Source organism: Taeniopygia guttata, chromosome 14, assembly GCF_048771995.1.
Source record: "Taeniopygia guttata chromosome 14, bTaeGut7.mat, whole genome shotgun sequence".
Taxonomy (NCBI): Eukaryota; Metazoa; Chordata; class Aves; order Passeriformes; family Estrildidae; genus Taeniopygia; species Taeniopygia guttata.
In genome coordinates this window covers 15,467,932-15,491,103 of record NC_133039.1, presented here as the reverse complement: position 1 = coordinate 15,491,103, position 23,172 = coordinate 15,467,932, and the positions used below count along the sequence as shown (strand labels likewise).

The window sequence follows — 23,172 nt, the reverse complement described above, 5'->3', positions numbered from 1 at the left end:
TGTGTGATGGGAACTGAGAAACAAAACCAAGACTAAATAAAGGTCTACCCTATGCAAAAAGAACTTGCAAAGTAAAACCATCACATCCCTGGACCAAGATTTGCTTTTGCTGCTGATCTAAATGGCTTTCTGTGGCCAAGGAGACCTGCACAGAACAAAGGTGGCTTGTCACTGTTTGAAAGAGGTCTCCAAATGCAGGATATTTTCCACCACCACTCTCTGACAGTAACTTGGTCATCTATTTCCCTATCAGGATGAAAAAGCTGCCTTTCCTCAGCAAGGGCATAGGCTTCTTCTGTAAAGACTTTGCAGCACCGTTGGTGGCTCTCATGGCTTCCCCAATGCTCTCCTAAGGGAAGTAACCAGGCTTTTGTTAGACCCACACACAGAAAACAAGGAGAGTGAACCAAACCCAGCTGTGGCTGGGATGGAAAAGCAGCAGAAGGATTCTGCATGCCAAGCACTGCCCGTCCTGCCAGCAGAGCTGCAGAACGCTCCCATGACAGCTCCCACAGCACAGGACAAAGCCTGACCCCAGAGGAAGCCTTGCCTCTGCTTCCTCAAGCACTGCAGGCCTGATGGGAGCAGGCTGGCCCTGTAAAGCTGGAAGGAGCTCCCCAGGAGTGACCAGGTCCATCCACACCCTGGGCACGTGTGCTGGGGCAGATCCATTTCACCACACCACAGTTCCTGAGGGTTCCCATGAAAATCCATCTCCAACAGTCAGATGGTGCAGCTCAGCACTCCCAGCCACCACCGTGAGCAGGAACAGGACGCCCAGGAGCGTCACCCTGGCTGGACAAACAGCCACCCCAGAGGGAGGACAGACAATCCCCAGAAGCAGCTCAGGCACCACAACCACAGAGCTCAGTGACACTCTATGTGGCTGCCAGGGTAGGTAAGGAAAACACTCTGATTTCTGAATGGGCCAGGAATTTAGCCCAGTTTGGCTGGTTGGTTGGACACCTCGAGGAGAATGTGCCCAGCTGACAGAGCTCTGGTCACGCCGTGTTCGACTGCTCCAGCTCCAGGTGTCCTGCAGGACTCAGAGGAGGCACCTCCAGGGCTGCTCCTGTTATTCATTCATTCACCCACAGCAACACTCAAGCTGAAGGTTTGCAGCTCCCAGATGCCAAAGCAGCTTTGCTGATATACCAGGCAATGCATGATTACATCCAGAGGCTCTCTGGTGGCAATGCAGGCTCAGGAAGAAGATGAAGGATGGTAGAAGGGCTGTACCTCCCTGAGAACGTGCCGACTCACAGGCTCGGTGCAGAAAGGTTAGGAAAGTTGGATCAGACCACCAGTATTGTCACAGAATTCCAGAATAGTTCAGGATGGAAGGACAACTGGAGGGGTCATCTGGTCCCACCTCCCTGCTCAAGCAAGGTCATCCCGGAGCACACAGGATTCTGTCCAAGTGGGTTTTGAATAACCCCAGCAAGGGAGACTCCACAAATTCTCTGGGCAGCTCTTCAGTGCTCTCCAAAAGCGAGATGAACAAAACAGCACCCTGAGGATCTTGGTTAAAAGCACACATAACCACAGAACAGCCAGAGCTGTCAGGGAAAGGCTGGATTCACCTGAAGCCCACTGGGACTCTCCAGGCACACCTCCTGCTTCCTGCCCAAATCCTTCCTATGGGATCAACAACAGAAAGGCTCCCAGGAAACGGTTCCTTTGTTCCTTTTGGAGCATCACAAAGCTCAGTCTCAGTGCAAAGAACCTGGTACCTTTTCACAGCAAGCAAAGGGCTGCAGTCAGAACAAACCCACTCCCAGGCCAGCACCAGGCACCAGGACTCTGTTTTCCCTACTTTTGGGGCAGCCAGTGCTCCACATGCCACCCATTGTACAACATATTGCTGCAGAGCCAACGCAGCAGATGGCACCAGGGGTACCTGGCAGCCCCACGGAACACTGAAGGGTCATCTGGACAAAACCTGGATCATCAGCAGAGCCATGGGCTGGGTTTGCTGACAACTTTCAAGCCTGAAAGAGCAACCCACACACAAAGATGCAGAGGCCAATTATTGAAAGAGAATTACAACCCCCTCAAGAGGGGAAGCAGCACAAAGCCCAAGCAGGGTGGGCACGAGCTCCCTCCCAGCTCAGGTACCAGCACGTGGCTCCTCCTCCCAGTACACCAGTTACTGCCAGGGGCAGTAGGGGCTGAACCAGGGCCCAGGCATGGGTCCAGCAGGGACCTATCAATGTCTCTTGGAGCTTCCTGACATGGAGTTCCATCCCTGATCTGCTCCAGCAACCAGTTTCCTCCTTCTCTCCCCAGGGGGGAACAGGGGCCTAGACAAGAATGTCAAGACCCCAACACCCCAAGCTGAAACTGGGGTCTTTCCAAGACCCCACCACCCCACAGGGGCACTGGGAGCCTGTAAGGTCATTCCAGGACAGCTGTTTCATCCTGCTTTCCTCAAAGTGTCCAGAAGTGCTGAAACTTATCACAAGGCTGGACATTTCTTCTGTCAGGAAATTGGGACATTCAGAAGTTGAATGTTGTCATGCTGATAGCTGGACATCTCAGAAAAGTTACCCTGGAAAGCCACCTCTGTAACAGCCAGAGAAATGAGGAAATTCTCTCCTACAAAAACACCATTCAGCCTTCCTGCTCCCCTCCCAGCTGCCCCTGGTGCCAGCCAGGTTCCCTTCTCCTGGGCTGCCCAGAGGCTTCAGCAAGGAGAGGTTCAGCAGGCCAGCAACAAACACACCCCCTGCCTTTAAATGACCATCTAGAGCTCCACAGGCAAAGCATCCATCCCATCCCTCCTCATCCCAGCCCTCCTTCCCCTAGGGTGAGGGTCTGAGGGTCTCACAGAAACCCCTCTACCACCCCACTGTGGCTGTTCTCAGTCTTCTGGTGGGGCTGGGCTCAGACTGCAGATATCACTGCAGCAGCAGGAAGGAAGAAAACCAGCTTTACATGTGACATGTAAATAGTCAGTGCAGAGAGAGATTAGTCTCCTTTTCTTTTCAGGAGATCAAGACCCGATTATGCAAGTGGGGCACCTCCAAAGGCACCTTCCTCCGTGCAGCAGCCTGGGCACCCTCTGCCTCTGCAAGTGCTCCCTGACAGAGACAGGGCTCAGCTGCTGAACCTCACCAACTCACCATTAAAAAATAAACCACAAGTGAGATGAACAAAATGCTAATAGGAGCCCCCAGGTCAAACCGCCTCCCTGTCACCGGAGCCCTCCTCCTGCCAGCACATTCCTGTCACTAGTAAGGTCCCATCACTTCCTCCTCCCTCCTCAAATTGCTCCTGGTGATGCAAATCTATCGTCTTTGTTTCTATTCTTGGAGTAAAACCAGAACCAAAGTAAATAGCAGAACAGCTCTTGGGTTTCAGAAGCCTTTCTTTTTCCATCCTCCCCAACTGCAACAAGGCTTTGCTGCAGTCAAAGGGAGGTGACACCCGACCCCAGCCCCAGCCTGTTCCCACCGGAAATGCTCCACTTAATCTCCAGCCTCAAGGTCCCTTTGAGATCGCTGCCAGCTCCCTCCTCAGCCTGCTGTGCTCCAGGGGAAGTGTCAGGCTCCTCCTGGAGAGGGAGAAAAGCTGTGGGGCCTGCCAGGGACCCTGGGATGGCAGAGCTCTCTCCATTCCCAGTCTCCACCAAACTTTCCACTGTCAACTTTCTCCAAGGAGCTGAACCAGCTCCAGTGTGTGCCCCAACTCATGGAGCCCATGGGTTCCCATGTGCCACGGTGGGCACTGTGCAACAAAGGGGGAAAGGAGACGCATGGCAACTCCAGTGGGACCATCAGGTCTGCCCTGTACATGCTGGTGTCCCGTGGAGCAGGGTGGCACTGTCCTGCCACATCCCACTGCCAGGAGCTATTGAACATCAGCTCTGCCACCGTGAGCCCCACGGGAGCTGCAGGGCAGGAGGGACAGCTCTGTGTCTGTGTGCCACAAAAAGCTGCGTTCACATCGAGCTCTGTCTGTAACAACATCTCCACTGCCAGAGGGCAGGGATGGATGGGATATTGGGAATTGGGAATTGTTCCCTGGGAGGGTGGGCAGGCCCTGGCACAGGGTGCCCAGAGCAGTTGTGCTGAGCCTACACCCCTGGAAGGATCCAAGGCCAGGTTGGACAGGGCTTGGAGCAACCTGGGCTATGGAAGGTGTCCCTGCCCATGGCAGGGCTGGGATGGGATGAGCTCTAAGGTCCATCCCAACTGGAACCAGGCTGGAATCCCCTGATGCAGAAGCTGAGAACTGAGAGCTCTGTAGCGAGGGCAGGGGCAGTAGAACACAGCCCTGCAGGCAGGGGAAGAGAGGAAGGCTGGAGCAGAGGAGCAGAGCTGCGGGGCGGCTGTGCCAAGCGCAGTGCTGCAGAGACCTCTTGCAGCGCTGCGCCGCTACTGCAGCCGTGCTGCAGCACTGCCCTGCAGCTCCAGCTCTGCTTCCTCCTGGGAGAGCTGCCTTACAGCCCCTGGTGATCTACCCAGCACATCCCAGGCAGGCTGCACCCGGAGAGGCTCTGCAGCTGCAGCTGGTGGCACCCAGCACACACAGAGTGCCACCTTCACACAGCCACTGCGCTCAGGTGCTCCCAGCCAGGCAGTTCAATCCACCTCAGTCTCTGTGCGGCCACAGCTGTGTCCCAAAGGGCCTATTCAGCCACAAGCACCTTCCTGCAGGGAAGTGTTTGCAGGGAAAGTGCTCTGAAGGATTTAAACCTCGGGCTGTCAAAGCACCTTCTTCAGTGGCATGCTCCAGTTGTGCAGGAAAGGCACATGGAGATGGCACCATTTGCTCACAAACCTGGGGCACCTGCCTCCCTCACAGCAAGAGACCCAAAAAGCTGCAGACTGTGGGTCTGAGCTGTAAGGGGACACATTGCAACAGCCAGATTTCCTTTCTGAGATCTGGGAAACAACTGCAACGGGCTCAAGAGAAAGAGCAGAGGAACATATTTCCCAGGGAAACAAAAGGAAGGACTGCAGGTGGATTAAGAGGCCCCATGGGCAGCAGAGGATGGGATTTACTACACCTGGTCTAAGCAGTGACCCAGCTGGATCCAGGGACCTGCCATCACAAAGCCATTCTTAGTGGCAATCCCCAGAGGAAAGGGAAATCAGGATGACAAAACCCACCAGAGTGTGCACTTTGGGATTAACAGGAACAGCCCCAGCAGCCAGGACCTCTCTTGCTGGATGTCAAGGCCAGGAAGGGCCTGGGCAGCAGGCATGTCACTGTCACCATCACAGCCAGCTGTTGGGAGGGGACAACCAGTCAAAGGCAAGTGGAGAAGTTGAAGCTTCCCCTCACACCAACCAGACACTGATCCGGGGTGCACCAACAAAAGGCCTCATGCACAGCAGGTTGGAGCCAAAAGCATTTGATTTTCCACACAGCTGGACCATTGCTGGCTGCAGCCCACAGCATCCCCAGCTCACCCTGCACTGCCAAAAGCCCAGACAGGCCTGGAGTTCCAACCCCAGAAATCTTTCGAGTTTCACATAAGGCTCCAGTCCTGCCACGGAGGAGGAATACTCCAGCTCACAAAGTAGTGTCTCACATATTTTAAATCACTGTGGTTATTTTCTTTTTTCACACAAACTTCACAAACCAAAGGACACAGTGCACATTTTTGGTAAGTCTCACTGGTAGAAGCAAAGTAAAATTGGAAGTCGGCAAACAACTCTTCTCTTCTCCTCCGCCTCCCCTGCTGCTCGCTGAGCATTTGATGTTCCTTGTGCAGAAATATAAATGGTAACACATCAGAGACTGGAAACTTCACAGAATCAAAGAATGGATTGGAAGGCCTGTTAAAACCCATCCCAACCCCCTGCCATGTCCAGGGACACCTTCCATTATCCCAGGTTGCTCCAAGCCCCAATGTCCAACCTGGCCTTGGGCACTGCCAGGGATCCAGGGGCAGCCACAGCTGCTCTGGGCACCCTGTGCCAGGGCCTGCCCACCCTCCCAGGGAACAATTCCTTCCCAATATCCCATCCATCCCTGCCCTCTGGCAGTGGGAGCCATTCCCTGTGTCCTGTCCCTCCATCCCTTGTCCCCAGTCCCTCTCCAGCTCTCCTGGAGCCCCTCTAGGCCCTGGCAGGGGCTCTGAGGCATCCCTGAGCTGAGCACCCCCAGCTCTCCCAGCCTGGCTCCAGAGCAGAGGGGCTCCAGCCCTTGGGGATCTCCCTGGGCTCCTCTGGACTCTCTCCAGCAGCTCCAGGTCCTGCTGCTGTTGGCCCCAGGGCTGGAGCAGCTCTGCAGGTGGGGTCTCACCTGAGGGGGCAGAGGGGCAGAATCCCCCCCTGCTGCCCACGCTGGGGTGTCAGCCAAGCCTTGGGGGCTTCTGGGTGCTCATGGCCAGGGCAGGTCCAACCCTCACCCACCAACATCTCTAAGCCCTACTCAGGACTCCTCTTGATGCTTTCCCTGCCCTGTCTGTGCTTGTGTTTGGGACTGCCCCAGCCTGGGTGTAGGATGTTTCACTGGGAGCTTGCTGAAGCTGCTGCTTGTCTCTGCCAGCCTGTGGGATGCCCCACGCTCCCCAGCACTGGCAGCCCTGGGCAGGGGGATCCAGGCTCTCCTCCCCAGCGTGAAGCCAGCAGAGGGAGCAAACACTGCAGGTTTGCTGGGACAGTGTGATAGTTTCTCACTGCAGTTGTTGTATTTTGAATCTAGAGGTTATGTCATGGGAGTTTGCATAAGTTATTTGGAAAAGTGGTGGAACTCTGAGAATTTCAGCCTTACTGTGCTGCCAGGCACTGACCCCCAGGAGAACTCTGCATTGACCTGAGGCCGTGGAGAAGCTTCCAAAATGGAATGATGGCACTGGGATTATTGTGGGTGTGGAGTCTGAATAGAAGTGTGTAATGTTACATGGTGGGAAACTCAGAGTTTAGGGCTACAGAATACAGTAAGCAGGATGGAGGTTTTAGGGCAGAGGTTAGTCCTTCTCCATGGGTTTGGCTGGTTTTGTGTAATTGGATAAAAAAGCCCACATTGCAGGCACGGGTTGTTGGTTATTGGGTTAAAAGTAAAATTAATTTAGTTGTCATTTCTTAACTGGACAGTTTATCCTTAAAAGGTCTTGTACAGAGAGAGATGGGACTCTCACTGTGAGAGATAAGAGATTTTAGTTTGTTAGAGTGAAGTGCTGTAGAACTCAGGGTTTGTGAGAATGTAACATAGATAAGAACTAATAAACATCTGAGTCCCAACAAGAAATGCCATCTCGCATTTTAATCCTGACCCTGGCAAAAAGAAGATAAAAATTCGACAGAAAGGCCCAGGTTAGGACCAAAGCCAGCCTGTATATTTTCTTGGAAAATGATATGTCAGTCTCACTAGTATCCACCCTGCAACAACAGCATTGAAATCAAACTCAAAGTCTGGTCCTCAGCAACAAACCCCTCCCACTTTCCAGCTCAGGATCCCACATTTTCTGTGTGTCAATTTTAGATTCCTGTGCCTTAAACCTTTCCAGCACTGGGCCCACCTCTCTCACAGCAAACAGGAGAGGCCTCACCCACCCCAGCTCATTCTGACTGTCACAGCCGCCACAGCCTGTCCCAGCCTGGCTTTGACAAAGTGGGATGTCTCACATTGTCCTCAGCCCCACCAGAACCCCCTCTCTGCCAGCATGGCCTGCTGCATTCCCCACAAACTGCTCCTCTGCTTCCTAATTCCTCCCACAGGAGACATCTCCCTTTGGGTGGGATGCTGAGAGCAGTCCCACAGCATGCTGTGCTCTTCCCAAGCCATCCCTGCTTTCCTACAGGCACCACAAAGCACCAGCTGGGACGTCAGGAGCTGCTGCTGTAAATAAAACCAGAGAAATGAGCCGGGTAGGTTTGGGTTTGCAGCTTTGCTGTGCCTGTTTACTCCCACACTAATTTGCAAAGTGGGGTGATTCACAGGGAGCCTCCTCCCGGCTCCCAGGGACTGCTCTCCAGGGAATGAGTCGCTCTCTGGCTCCAGCAACACCTTATTCATCGGGTTTGGGTTTTCTGTTGAGTGCTCAGTGAACAACAGTCGGCAGTGAGCACTGTGTAGAGGAGGGGCTGGCCCCAGGAGAGATGCACAGCGCTCAAACATCACCTGCCTTTGCAATCCCCTCCCTCAGGCGGTCCCTGCCCTCTGCTCTGGGAGCTGAGGCAGCCTGTGTGGAGCTCCAGGATGACTCTCATTGCTCTGCTCCACCTCCTCACCAAGCACAGCTGACCTGCCTCCCACATGGTCATTTTTCCAACCCAGAGCAGCTGTGGCTGCCCCATGCCTGGCAGTGTCCAAGTCCAGCTTGGACAGGGCTTGGAGCAACCTGGGGTAGTGGAAGGTGTCCCTGCTCATGGCAGGGGTTGGGACGAGATCATTTTTAGGGCTCTTTCCAAACCAAACTACCCTAGGATTCTATGATTCTATTTTTATATATGTATTTCTTTATCATACTGAACTACAGACACAGGCAGGAATCTTCTGTCTGCTTGCTGATCCTTTCTGAAATCAAGTATGGGAGCGCGTGGTTCATAGCAGTCAGAACAGAACCCAATAAAATACAGCAAGGAGAGAGGTACCACCAGCACGGAGAGAGTGGGATTTCACTGGACCAGAGGGATCGTGGCAGTGACCTGACCTCCCTGTCACCACAAACATCACCCCAGAGCCTCTAGCACTGGCTGCACACAGGACACAGCACGCTGCACCCAGCAGGCTTGGGGAGGTCCCTGCACACTTAGGAATGAGACCAAACCATGAGGATAATGCACAGATGGATTCTACCAAGGTCCTATCTTGTCTTCAGCTCACCTGGCACCCAAAACCCAGACCAGGATAATCACACCCCATGGACTGGTGCTGCTCTGGGGTGAGGCAGTTTCTGCACCCCTCAACATCACTGCAGCAACAGCCGGGGACAGGAGGCATTTATGGGTTGATCATTATTCACTGGAATAGGAAAACCTGGACAGGTACCTGTCAGCTAGTGCCAGCCCAGGTGCAGCCAGTGACTCCAGTGAGCACCAGGTGTGACCAGGTCTCTGCCATATGGCGAGTTCCTCCCCTCACTGCCTCCCTTCCCAGGCTCTGCTATCCCAATCCACCTGTGTCTGTCATCATCACTTTGTCAGGCAGGGATTTCCTCTGCTCAACTCATCTGTAGAACTCCCAAGACAAACAGAGTCTAAATGTTTCCTGCAGGCCACAGACATTTCATATCAGAATCACTGCCTGGAAAAATATCATACACAAACAATAATAACTAAAAAATAAATTAGTGCATGAGAGTATAGAGTGAAATTAATTAGTGCAGAGGCAGGAAAGCAATACAACCTTGAGTCACCTACTTGAAACCTGCAGGAACCACAGCAAGCAGAAGTGCCAGGGCAGCTGGGGCAGCACCAGGGATGCCATGGCAATGCCAGGGGCTCTCCTCCACCTCCACTGCACAAACCGGGCAACTCCTCCACGATGCTCAGAGAGCAGCACATCATTTCAGAGCAGCAGAGGGGTCAGGGTAGAGACCTCAAACCAAGCTGGGTCAGCATGTGAGACCCCAGGCACCCCTCCTCTTCAGAGGCAGCAGGGTCAGTGCCATAACACCACAAAATGAGTGGGCAATGCCAGAACGATTGGCCTAGACACAGAGAACTTGAAATTCCCATGGGGAAAAGGGAAGAGGACAATTCCCTCAGAGCCCTGCTGCAATCTGCACTGACTGTCCCAGCAACCACCACAGAGAGTGAGTTGGCCCTGGTGACCTCTTTTAATGCTCCATAAGGTTAATGCTGAGTTTAACAGGGTTAATTCTGCCTTTAATAACCAGTTTTCCAGTGAAGGCAAGGAGATCAGCACAGTCTGTAACTCAGCCATGTCTCGCTTCTCCTCCCCTGGCAAGGGACACTGCAGAAGGTTCCATCCCTGCTCCCGTGGCCCATCTCAGTAGCCAGCTGGGCACAAAACCAAAACAGTCCCTTGGGCCATCACCAAGTGACCCCAAACAACATGCCCAAGGTCTCAGAGCACAGTCCCAGCCTGGCCATGGTCACTGTCTGTTCACAGCTGGAGTGACTGGGAGAAGGCAGGGGATCCGAGTGAGAGACAGATGTCAAAAGCAATCAGCCGCTCCCTGTCTCCGAGGCAGGAATGCTGACAGCACTGCAGGCCTTGGACGAGTTAAAAAGAAAGGCTTATTAGAAAGAAAACTTGTTCTGACAATCACAAAAATTGGAATTAATTTAAAATTCAAATTATGCAAATTCCAGTAATCTGTACGTGCAGATCCATCACACAGCAGAGTGGGACTGCAGACACATGTCACTAGTGACATGGTTGGAGAAATCCCACCCTCCCCAGTGCTCTGGGAGGAAGGCAGGCGTGCTGCCTCTGGCAGGCACAGAAGGAGCAGCTGCTCCAGGACAGTGGGGCCAGGCAGGATTTGCAGGTGCTCCCTCTGCACTGAAAGATACAGCCCTGGAAGCATCTAGCATGTCATAGCCAGGGGAGTAGGGAAGCCAGATTTCAGTGTTTTCACATAAATTATAGCCAATTCTCCCTTGGACAAGCTCAGGAGACTATGACCAGCACAAAGCCCTTGCCAGGCAGCACCTAATCACATGGATGTGGGGTGGCCTCACAGCCCTGGATGCATGTGGGCAGCAGGTCTGCCCTGTTACCATCCACCTGCCATGGAAGGGTCCCACCCAAAGACTCAAGAGCCTCTCCCTCTCTCAGCAATTCCCAAAACTCCATTTTTGGGGAAATTTAAAACCAAGCCAAGCAGCTGCATCACACAGCAAAGGTAGCTCAGACTGTCAGCATGGAAAGAGCCAGAAATCAACATTACAGGGTGGGGAAGTGCAACAGCCCAGAAAAATGAATCCAGCTTCTTCCTAAAAGATGAGCGACTGACATGGCAAATCGTGCTCTCTCCTGCACTGCTGCGCACGCATGAGGAGAGCAGGTCCCACCTGGCAGCAATTCCTCCCCCAGCCAGGCTGGGCAGAGCCAGTGTCATGCAGGGCCATGGCACAACACCAGCCCAGAGGAAGCTGCAACACCTCCAGCACAGAGATGGAAACTATCTAACCCAGCCTTGGGAGGATACGGAGCCCAGAACTGCTCTTGGAAATAATTTCCTCAGCTTGGCAGGATCTGTACTTTGAATTTACAAGCCCAGCTCTGGGGCTGTGTCGGGAATGCTGGTCCTGTACTGGCCCAAGCCTCAGCCAAGCACTGCCCGTTGACCTTCCTCCACACTTTCTGCCTCTGCTGAAGGGCCCTCTGGAAAACCTTTCCAAGTAGGATGAGCCTGCTTTTCTCAGCAGGTTTCACAAGGTCAAAGTCTATGGCTGAGTCTACAGCAACAACTTTTACACTGGAATGAGCCACAAATGATTTAGCAAGGAAAAAAAAAATCCATATCCCCACATTCTGCAAAAAAACTGCTCTGTTCCTTGACAGACAGACAGCTCTGTGGGTACATCAAGGAAAGCTAAAGGTTCCTAAAACCTGCGTAAGCCAAAGGCCAAATCAAACTGGCCACAGACAGCACAGAGAAGTGCTGGCATGGCACCCAGCAGGGAGGGACAAGGGGCTGCCCTACAGGGAGCACAGAACCCAGTTCTCTGCAGGTACCAGGACACGGTGCTTAAAACCCAAGTGCTTCCATACCTTTTGTGCCCAACTCTCCTGCAGCACAGAGGCTGTGGGGAACAGGTCCCACAGAGATACTGGAGAAACATCCCCAAAAGACAGTGGCCCCCAACCTCTCAGTGCCCTCCTGTCTGTCCTGGTGCAGCTTGGAGCCACAGATCCAGGCAGACAGAAAAAACAGAGAATTCCTTACCCCACAGCAGGGCCGCCTCATCTTAAACATCTCCAACATCTTTCAGCCACTCATCAGGTGCCACATCCTGCTTGTGCTCATCCCCATCCCTGAGGTGATGTTCTGCAGCAGTTCCCACAGAGAAGGTTCACTGGCAGTGCTGGGACCGTGAGCAGCTCCCACAGACGCACCCACTGCTGTCCCCAACACAATGCAGGCAGAAGCAGCGAGGGCGAGCCCCCAGACCCACAGTGCCCAGCTGTGACACTGCCCAGGTGCACCAGGAGAAACCCCTAGTGCATGTGACCCCCAGAGGGACCAGTCTGTCCTCTGAGACAGAGGAAGTCCGTGCTCCAAGGTCCCAGCAGACACGTTTGTGCACAGCTTGGGGCAGGTGAGCTGTGCTGCCTCAACTCGTTCCCTGCTCCATTCCCATTGTACCAGCTCGCTCAGCCATTGCCAATCAACACCGAGTGCTTCTCATCCCCGCAGCACCTGAGCCCTCATTACAACCCTGAGCCGCTACCGAGGCGGGGGAAGGACATCTGAACCCTGGAGTTCGGTGTCTCTGGGAAAGAGAAGAGGCAGAGCCCATGAAACATTGATCAGAGGCTCCCACAGCTGTGGTGCAGCCCTGGCACATCCCTGCTGCCCTGCCACCAGGAGCCCCCAAGGGCCAGGAAGGTCTGAGCTGCCCCAGGGACTCGGTGCTGGCTCCTTGTTGCCCCAGCCCCTTACTGCTGGCCCCCGGCAAACATTTGGGAAGGTAAGTTCCTCACAGACAAAAATCTGAGGACAGGAGAACTCGTTTCCTCCTTTCAGCCTTTGTTCCATGCTGTGGACAGCAGTGCTCAGAGTGCAGGCCCTGATGCCACACATCCCCTGGCTGAGCAGCAGCCGCCCCGAGCCCCCCGGGAGCCGGGGGGACAGGAGCCCAGGAGAGGGGCTCTGTCACACACCGGGCAAAGCCGAGCTGCCGCCACCATCTGCTCCACCGCTCTGGAGCAGCCTCTCTTTCTGTTGTTTTACTAATGTTGGGCACAAAAATAGCTCTCCAAGATGTCAGTGTTTTTGGGAAGCCGCGTGCGCGTGAGCGTGGGCGCCCAGAGGCCGATACTCACAAACTGCCGCCGTAGCTTGGTCCTGACGCGCTCGGCCTTGCTCTCAGCCGGGTGCACGGCGTAACCCAGCGAGCCCAGGTGGTTGTCCACAGACAGGCTCTTCCTCATGTAGAAGGAGCGGGTGCGGAAGTAGCTGAACGGGGCGTCCTCCACGGCCGTGCCGAGCTGGGGGGCCCCGGGCGGCTCCGAGCAGTCATCCTCCAGCCGCCAGGCCTCCCCTGCGGAGGAGAAGGAGATTGTCCCCATCAGAGCATGACCCACACGTGTCCTACCCCCCGAGCCAGCTCTGGGGATGCTCAGTGGTTATCCCTGGACCCCCTCTGGCCATCCCACAGCTGCAGGGTGTAGGGAACGCTGTGCCCCAGGACGGTTTGGATGGATGGAGACGAGAGATCTCTGAAGGCTGCTCTTAGAATATCAGGTTTATTAGGGATGGTGAAAGGTCCTGCTTGGAGCTGCCAGACACAGCACGTGGCAAGGCCTGAGGGGATGGGGAGAGACAAGGGGTAGAGAGGATGCTCCAGGAGAGGGTGGAAGTTCCAAGAGAGCGTCTGGCCCCTCGGAGACCCCTTATCAGGGGGCTTCAAGGTGGGCTGGAACAAGACTTGGGCCAATGGGTCACAAACTCTTGATGTTTCAGGGGAGGGTTACAGGTGTGGGATGAACCATACATTTTGGGGGTTGAGATGGAAAAGTCCATTTGGCTTTTGGACCCCTCTGTAGGTAAGGGTATTGTCCAGCCAGTAGGGGGATTGTTTTCATCCTGGCTGTACTATTGTGAATCTTTTGCCAGGCAATTATATTTATCCATCCTTTCCAATATCAGGGTACAGATGCTGGGAACTTATTCAGACAGCAGGTCCCTCCCACAAATCCCCACCTACCCCTGCCCCAAGCAACAGCCCCTGCACTCAACCTGCCCACCCCAGGTAGCCACAGTCCCCACCATCTCCTGGCAATCAGTCAAATAGCTAGAATCATAGAATGCTTTTTGTTGGAAGGAAGCTTAAAGCTCATCTCGTTCCAACCTCCTGCCATGGGCAGGGACACCTTCCACTTCATCAGGTTGCTCCAAACCCTGTCCAACCTCGCCTTGAAGTCTTGCTTTGTGAATGAGAAAAATGAGGCACCACAGGTGCTACAAACTACAAAAGGATTTACTGCCATCTCCTCCTGCAGAAAAACCAAAACCCTTTACGGCACAGCCAGGAGCAAATCAACAGCCCCATGAAGGACAGAAGCCAGACCTCCCTTTTCCACCTGCCTGTCGCCAGCAGCAACAGGATGCAGCAGTGCAGGGCTGAGAGCCACAGGGACAAACCTCACTAACACTGCCACAGTGGTGACAGTGGCAGAGCACAGCTGGCACCATGCAGGGCTGGTGACCCCAGGGTAGGACTGGCCACATTTCATTGCAACAAAAGGGAAAAACAACAAAACAACAGGAGATATTTCCAGAATATCACTGCTGCGCTCTTTTCCCTTTGGCTGCTTTTTGTTGCCAATCTCCTCTTTACATCTGGAGCTTGCCCTGCCTCCTCCCCTCGGCCAAAATAACTGCTCAAGCCATGACAAACAATCAATAAAAGCCTCAATCTTGAAAGCCTTCTCAATTACTAGCCCAAAAGGGCATCTCACAGGACTGCCTCCAGGGGCTCTCCCCCTCCTGCAGCCTCTTACCAAGGCAACATCCTTCGCCTCTCATTTCTGTAAAAGCCAGCACCTCTGAGCATGAACAACCATGATCCCAGTACACCAGGGCCGAGAAGCAAAACACTTCTGGGGTTTAAAGCAGATAATGGCCCTAAGCCCCAGTTCAGCAGCGCAGTCCAGTTTACCCAGCAAGGCTGTGGGGTTTACATGAAATATGGTGAGACACAGGCTGGACTACAAGCCACCAGAAGAGGAACCACCTACACACACTGCCAGAAGGCAGGATTAGATTGGACATTAGGAAGGAATTGTTCCGTGTGAGGATGGGCAGGCCCTGGCACAGGGTGCCCAGAGAAGCTGTGGCTGCCCCTGAATCCCTGGAAGTGTCCAAAGCCAGGATGGACAGGGCTTGGAGCAATCTGGGATAGTGGGGGGTGACAGAGGGTGGAACAAGATTATCTTGAAGGTTACTTCCAATCCAAACCCAAACCATTCCATGAAAGAGGCAACCCAGAGCACAGCACTCCGAGCATCGTGCAGATTTTTCCTCCCCTACTTTCAATTTAATAAGCTGCTGCTGCTCCTCTCCAAATGTCACCTCACACAACACAGGAAGCACTGTTTGAAAGCTGTGATTATTCCATGCACAAACACATCAATCGGAGGCAGATCCAGACTGCCACTGTGAGATAGCATCGCTCTGGGAGCGCAGCAGGGAACGCTGGCACGCGGGGAACATGCAGGGAAATTGCACATGAGGGGAGGAACATGCCCCAGTGCTCACCTGAGATGGCCCAGCCACTGCCTGTGCCATCCTGTGCCCTCAAGATTGTCCCCTCCAGCCCCAAGTTCACCCTGACACAGCCCCCACTGCTCTGCTGCCCTAAGCAAGGAGGGCCAAGGCTGAATGAGGGAAAGGATTCACCCGCTGTACCCATGCCTCTGTGCAGGGCACCTCACCCAAGGATGGGGAGTTGGGTTTCCAATCCTACAGAGCAGCTGGGCCACATCTGCTCTCACTAATCCCAGTGGGACAAGGATTTTGTGGCTTTTGGTCTCATCTCTCATCTACAGGAGCTGCATTCTCCAGCAGGAGCTGGCCTGCCCAAGGGGTGATCCTCACCAAAATGGGTCCTTCTTCCCTGCCCACAGGGAGCCACCACAGGACCCTGTCTACCCCAAAATGCTTTTCTACCTGCTGAAGGAGCTTGTCTGATTGCTACCAAAGAAATAAATCAACGATCAAGCCCAGAACAGTCAGAAGGGGAAGATCAAGAAGTCAGAGATACAGACTGGCCTGGGCAGGAAGGGAAATAAAAGCTCATCTTGTTCCAACCCCTGCCACAAGCAGGGATGTCACTAGATCAGGTTGCTCAGGGTCCCATCCAACCAGGAGAAGAAATGCCAGGAACAGAAGCAAGCCCACAGACTGGAGGCAACAATCTCATGCTCTTGTGTCTTGGAGCTGCTCACCCCTCTGCCACTCAGAGCTCTGCCCTCAACATCAGCACCTCTGTGAGATCTTCTGACCATCTCTTTGGGCTTGACAGTAACCATTCCTGCAAACCCTTTTTTTCTTTCTGAATTTGAGGTGTTGGGGAGGACACACATCAAAGGATGGAGGGGACAGCAAGGACAGAGACCCAGTGCCTCTCCAGCACATCCTCTACAAGTAGAAGACAAATTAATTCCAGGGTTCTGGTCTAAGCTCAAATCCAGCTGCTTCCTTGTGGCTTCTTTATTTTCCTCCCATGGGCACAATTCCCAGTAAACTCACCCCAACCATGCTACGAGTTAACTTCTTCCCAGACCCACAGCAGGGCATGGACAGCTCTGCATGTTTTCTGGCAGACAAGGGAGAGCGGAGGCACAGAAGTGCTCCAGAGTTGTCTGCTCCTTCCAGGTGCAAGAGGAGGGAACTGCAAGGGACCAGGCATGTAAACCATGCAGGGAGTTTCTGTGCAGGCTGCAGCTGAGGGCTGCAGGTGGATGAAGGCTGAGAAGCCCCTGCCTGCTATAGGAGCAAGAGGTGAGCAAGGAAAGGAAGGCTTTTCCTCAGTCCCACTCCTAAATCTTCACAGGGGAACAAGAGATGAGAAGCAACAGGCAGCTCATTGCTCTGTGCCACCAGCATGTGTGAGACCTCCTGGCAGAATGCAGTGTGACACCCAAGGGATAATGGCTTTGACAAGGCAGGCACTGTCCCTGTCAATCAAGCCTCATTTGTGCTTGTCTTCCTCTCTCTAGGGCTTGTAGCCATAAGGATTTGGGGTTAATTCTGGAGCAGCTCCAGACAAGGAGCTGAAGGATACAGGATGGAGAGGAAGAGCCCATAGCATGTCCCAGCTGACCACAGCACTGTTATGGGTGTCCCACAGGGGAAAACAAATCTAGACCAGCAGGAAACCCAGACCTGCTGACTAGCCCAGCTAGTTCCTGAGCTCATGGAATGAAGTGAAAGGTTGTTTTGAAGGGAAAGAAGGGGTCTGGGAGGCTCAGCAGCCACAGGCTCAGCTCTTCTGCCCATTTTCAGGGCCCCAGATCCCCACCAGGCACCTTGGTGTCCTCACAAGGACCTGCAGAGGAGCTGTGGTGCCACAGCAAGAAAACCTCTGTGACCACCCGTCAAGTGCACATCCCTCCTCCAGTGCTGCCACACTGGAACCATGGGACACAAAGGACAAGGCTGAGGAACATGTCCCAGTGGTCAGATGAGGAGGTCACATCTCATCCATGCCAGACATAATCACTTCTTTCCATCTTGTTTGTTGATTCCTCTGCTCATGGCCCCCAAAACAGCAGTGAGCCGAGTGCAGTTCCTCCCCAGAGCTGTGAACTCTCCCTGAAGATGAGCTCATCACCTCTCCCAAGGGCAGCCCTGCTCCTGCCATGTCCCTGGGCATGAGCCTCTTCCCGAGCTGGTTTTGGCCCTGTGTCCTCCCACCTTCAATGGGGAGTGGTGGTACCTGCTCACAGAAAATTCATCACTTCTTTAGGGAAAGGACCTTATCTGACAGTCCCAGGATGGTTTGGGCTAGAAGGGACCTTAAAGCTCATCTCATTCCACCCCCTGCGATGGGCAGGGACGCCTTCCACTATCCCAGGCTGCTCCAAGCCAGGTCTAACCTGGCCTTGGACACTTCCAGGAATCCAGGGGCAGCCACAGCTTTCTGGGCAACCTGTTCAACTTCTCTCCATCCTGATACCCAGAAACCCAGCTCTTTTTCATAAATCCTTATGGGAATCCTGCATTCCTAGTCAGCATCCCAAGGATTGTTAACCTTCAGCACCACAAGCTGCTCCATTCCCTTCATGCTGTCCAGATGTCCCACCTTGCCAGCAGTGCCTCTTTTTCTCCTCCAGGACATCATCCTGACATCCTTTATAAGTAAATAATTAGCAGTTCCTAACTGAGCCAGGAAAACAACGTGGGAGAATCTGGACAGATAACACACGCATTGATCCTGCTCTGGTTGTGGAGGGAGCCCTCCTGTCTCCAAGGATTGTTCTACTCCTTCTCCTCTTGGCATCTCCACCCCCTTCCAGCCATGAACAAAGTAAGATGTCAAACACTTCTGCCGTGTACTCAGCGTTCCCGTGGCTCCTGCTGTGCAGGGAGGGCTGTGCACAGGGTTTGCTGCAGGACGGCTGTTTCATGGAGCACAGCCTGTCTGCACTGCCAGGACAGGACAGAGGTGTCTGCAGCAGAAGGGGAGGTGTTTGCAGTGGCTCTGACCCACATGGCAACATCACCCCACGGCCTCACACCAGCATCCCACTTTTTCAGCACCTCCAGCACAGCTCCCTGGAAGCACCAACGGAGCAAATGGGGACCTGTAGGTGTGCAAGGGAGCTCTGGACATCATGATCTTCGTGGTGGAGGCTACACAGCCTTCCCACAGGTTTCCTCCCATTCCAAGACCCACTCTCACAATTCGATGGGCTGAAGGAAAACCCATGGGTCCCTCACATGGAAGCAGTGGCTGCTGCAGTGGTGCTGCAGAACACCCAGGAGCTCTGTCACAACAAGAGTGGCAGGATGGGCTCAGCGATGTGCAAAGATCTGCTCTGTGCACAACTTTGGGGAAAATTAGTAGTACCAGGAAATGAAATGCAGCCTGCAAAGCATCAAAATTAATCCAGGGTTTGGACAGCTACTCTGCTGAGCAACACAGGGTTCTGACTGTGAGAGGGATAATTTTAAAAATCCCATAAAAATAAAAAAAAATCCAAAGGTGCTCTTTGAAGGGAGTTGTTTTATAAGGATTTTATTCAGCACTGCATTGTCAGCCCTGGTTTCCAGGCTTTATCTTTGTTTCAGTGTTAATAAACCCCCTTCCCATCGCTTTTATAGTCCCAGTGTGATTCTGCTGGCACCAAAAGCACTGAAATTCTTCGGCCATCAGCGGCTTTGCAACAAACTTGCTCAGACCAGCTGGCCCAGCAATATTCGTATTTCATCAGGATCAGCATGAGAGTAGAAGAACATGATAAAAATCCTTAGGGCTGACCCAAAGGCCAAAACAGTGCTAGGCTGGGAGCATCTGCAAATTTCCAAGGCCAGGGCTGTGGGAAGAGCACAGCGATGATGTTCCTGCCACCACTCCCAGTGGAGACCAGCCACAAGTGCCCTGAAGTGACACAGGAAAGAGTCACCTGGCACCTGTTGCATTGGCCAAGGAGGCCCCAGGGTGGTATCTCAGCCCAGCGCTTCAGGCAGAAGGCTCCAAGCGTCACCTCTGCACCTGGGGTGGCTTCCAACAACCAACTCTTCTTTTTCACCAGCATAATATGAAGGATTGGGAAGTTTAAGTATCAAGCTCAAAGACTCAACCAGGAGCAAAAACCCCAAAAGTTCACCAAGAAGGGCTATTTTCAGAGCAGAATAAACTCCATATGGGCTGGAGCAGAATTTGTGCCCCTGGAGAAGCGGGAAGGCTTTGCTGGGATCCTGCAGGCACAGAGGGGTGGGTGCACTCACCGGCAGAGGGGACCGTGCAGCCTTTCTGGTGCTCAGAGGCCGAGGGCTTCTTGTAGGGCTTCTGCTCCGGCATCTCGTCCCTGTAGGCGGCGGGCGGGAGCGGGGCCAGCCGGCTCAGCACCGGCGACTGCGGGATGCTGGGCAGCGTCCGCGACTTCCCCAGGAGCGGCCGCTGCAGCTTCCTGTCCAGAGACCTGCGGGGACACAGCGCGGCAGGGCGCTCAGAGCCGGACAGGGACACGGGATAGGGACACAGCGCGGCAGGGCGCTCAGAGCGGGACAGGGACAGGGACACAGCGCGGCAGGGCGCTCAGAGCCGGACAGGGACACGGGACAGGGACACAGCGCGGCAGGGCGCTCAGAGCCGGGACAGGGACAGGGACACAGCGCGGCAGGGCGCTCAGAGCCGGGACAGTGACAGGGACAGGGACACAGCGCGGCAGGGCGCTCAGAGCTGGGACAGGGACACGGGACACGGACACAGCACGGGCAGGGCGCTCAGAGCGGGACAGGACACGGGACAGGACACGGGACAGGACACGGGACAGGGCGCTCAGAGCTGGGACAGGACACGGGACAGGGACAGGACATGGGACAGGGCGCTCAGAGCCGGGACAGGGACAGGACACGGGACAGGGACAGGACACAGGACAGGGCGCTCAGAGCTGGGATAGGACACGGGACAGGGCTTTCAGAGCTGGGACAGGACACAGGACAGGGACAGGACAAGGGACAGGGCGCTCAGAGCCGGGACAGAACACTCAGAGCTGGGACAGAACACGGGACAGGGCGCTCAGAGCTGGGATAGGACACGGGACAGGGGCATTCAGAGCTGGGACAGGACACGGGACAGGGCACTCAGAGCCGGGACAGTACACTCAGAGCCGGGACAGGACACGGGACAGGGCGCTCAGAGCTGGGACAGGACACGGGACAGGGACAGGACACGGGACAGGGCTTTCAGACCTAGGACAGGACACAGGGCTTTCAGGAGGTGGGAGGGGTCACTCAGGCCAGGATCCCTCTGTGACACACACGCAGCCCGTGGCTGAGCATAACTATGCCCTTCATGGAATCATGGAATTGTTCAGGTTGCAAAAGCCCTCTAGGATTAGCAAGTCCAGCCATTACCCCAGCATTAAACCATGTCCCTAAGTGCCACATCCACAGCTCTTTTTAACACTTCCAGGAACAGCGACTCCTCCATTGCCCTGGGCAGCCTGTTCCATGAAGATATTTTTCCCACGATCTAATCTAACCCTCCCCTAACAGCACAACTTGAGGATGTTTCCCCTTGTCCCTGTTCCCTGGGAGCAGAGCCTGACCCCCACCTGGCTGTCCCCTCCTGTCAGGAGTTGTGCAGAGCCACAAGGTCCCCCCTGAGCCTCCTTTTCTCCAGGCTGAGCCCCTTCCCAGCTCCCTCAGCCTCTCCTGGTGCTCCTGACAGTTCCCAGCTCTGTTCCCTTCTCTGGACATGTCCCAGCCTCTCAGTGTCTGTCTTGTGAGGATCTCAGAACTGACCCCAGGACTGGAGGTGCCTCAGCAGTGCCCAGCACAGGGGATACCATGGGTGGTACAATCCAGGTGCCGTTGGCCTCTTGCCCACCTGGGCACACCTGGCTCAGGACCACACTGCACTCTCTGTTAGCAAAGCTGCTTCTGTGCCAGTGACACCTTCTCCCCTGGCCAGGTACTGTAACCAGGATTAGCACCTTGAGCTGCAAGGCACAACCAGCACAAAAAGAATTCAAGATCCCAGCCCAGCTCAAAACTACCAGATAATCTGAATTAACCAAATAAAGAAACCAGACAGTTCAAGACTGAAGGGATAAAAATTTCCTTTGAGACAGTGAAACCCCCATCAAACACCACCCACAGCACCAGAAAGGGATTTGAGGAAGGAAACAGGTCACTGGACAGGTACTAGGGAAAGCCAGACTCACACAGCTGGTACTGCAGAGGTCCCCAGGGTGTCATGGAATCATGTAGAAACATAAATTCAATGTCTCTGTGATGTCAAAACTCAACTGAGTTTGATGCTGGAGCTCCAATCTGCCGGGGTGCCCAAGACACAGCCCCACATGTCAGCGTGACCCACACAGCCACACGTCCCAAAGCCCAGAGGCAGCCCACGCCCAGGGGGGCAGGGGAGCGTGGCCCCCTCCTCCTGCTCCAGCCCTTCCCCACCTGGGGATGGCCCCCAGGTCCCCTCCTCGGGGATGACACCAGCCCCAGTGGTGCTCCAAGGAGCCCAGAAAAGCAATAAAAAGGAGCAGAGCCCAGCACTGTTGTGGGGTGCCCTGTCCTGAGGGTGACCCCAAGGCTGTCCCTTGTCCCCTGCTTTCACAGAACCAACAGCTGAGCCCAAAAGAGCTCCCCAGCACATCCCAAGGCTGTTCCAAAATCACAGAACACTCTGGGTTGGAAAGGACCTTAAAGATCATATTCCAATGCCCTGCCATGGGCAAATCTCATAATGAACAGCACAGTTCACTCAAATTTCTATCTAGAACTCAATTCTTCACTGCTTATGCTCATTTGTTCTTGTGCCAATATTAACCTTCAGCTTAAATAATTATCCCCCATCTACCGTGTTTTCTCCCATGATTAATTTCCATTAATGAAGTCCCAGCCCCTTTCTGCCTGCTTTTTTTTTTCAAGGCTGATTAATGCAAATTCTTTCACTCTCCTCTCAGAAAATTAGCTTTCATTTCCCTACGGATGTTTCCACACCCCTCACTGCCCTCCTTGTCTCTTGGACTCAGCTTTCTCCACCCATCCTGGAGCATCACAGAATCCCAGGATATTTTGGGTTGGAAGGAGCCTTAAAGCCCATCTCGTTCTACCTCCTGCCATGTCCAGGGACACCTTCCACTGTCCCAGGCTGCTCCAAGCCCTGTCCAGCCTGGCCTTGGGCACTGCCAGGGATCCAGGGGCAGCCACAGCTGCTCTGGGCACCCTGTGCCAGGGCTGCCCACCCTCACAGGGAACAATTCCTGCCCAATATCCCATCCAGCCCTGCCCTCTGGCAGTGGGAGCCATTCCCTGAGTCCTGTCCCTCCATCCCTTGTCCCCAGTCCCTCTCCAGCTCTCCTGGAGCCCCTTTAGGCCCTGGAAGGGGCTCTGAGCTCTCCCTGGAGCTTTCTCCTCTCCAGCTGAGCACCCCCAGCTCTCCCAGCCTGACCCAGAGCAGAGGGGCTCCAGCCCAGTGATCATGCAGACCTGAGCTCCTCCTGCACACAGCAGGACAACTCCTCTGCCTCCTGCATGTTCCACCACTAAATTTTATCCTATTTCATGTTCCAGTGCTCAGGGTCACACAGGCAGAGTCCATCATGCCAAAGCTCTTGACCCTCTGGCCCACCACGGGCTGTTTCTCACACCAGCCCTGCACTCCCACTCCGGACAGGGCAGCAGCTCCAGCACAGCCAGGCTGGGGTCACTCAGGAGAGCAGGCACAGGGACAGTCACACCGAGCCCTGGGGCACACGGCTGGGGCAGAGGGCAGGCCCAGCCAGCCCTGCCAGCCCCACACAGCACACCCCCAGAGCAGGGCTGGCCAGCACATTTTGACATGCGGTCAGCAGTTTATTGGTATAAATCAATCCCATTCTCTC

The 23,172-nt window shown here is 54.4% G+C and overlaps 1 protein-coding gene across 3 annotated transcripts in view; it reads right to left on the bottom strand.

Moving 5' to 3' along the window:
• The window catches only part of LOC100219675 (ankyrin repeat and fibronectin type-III domain-containing protein 1), a 218,667-nt gene that overhangs the window by 150,009 nt on the left and 45,486 nt on the right, over nucleotides 1-23,172 (bottom strand). For all 3 annotated transcript variants that reach the window (XM_072935559.1, XM_030284424.4, XM_072935558.1), the window contains 2 exons: nucleotides 19,556-19,749; nucleotides 12,922-13,139 (listed from right to left, as the gene is read on the bottom strand). In XM_072935559.1, coding sequence (XP_072791660.1) covers nucleotides 12,922-13,139; nucleotides 19,556-19,749 — 412 coding nt within the window. The remainder of the gene's footprint in view (nucleotides 1-12,921; nucleotides 13,140-19,555; nucleotides 19,750-23,172) is intronic.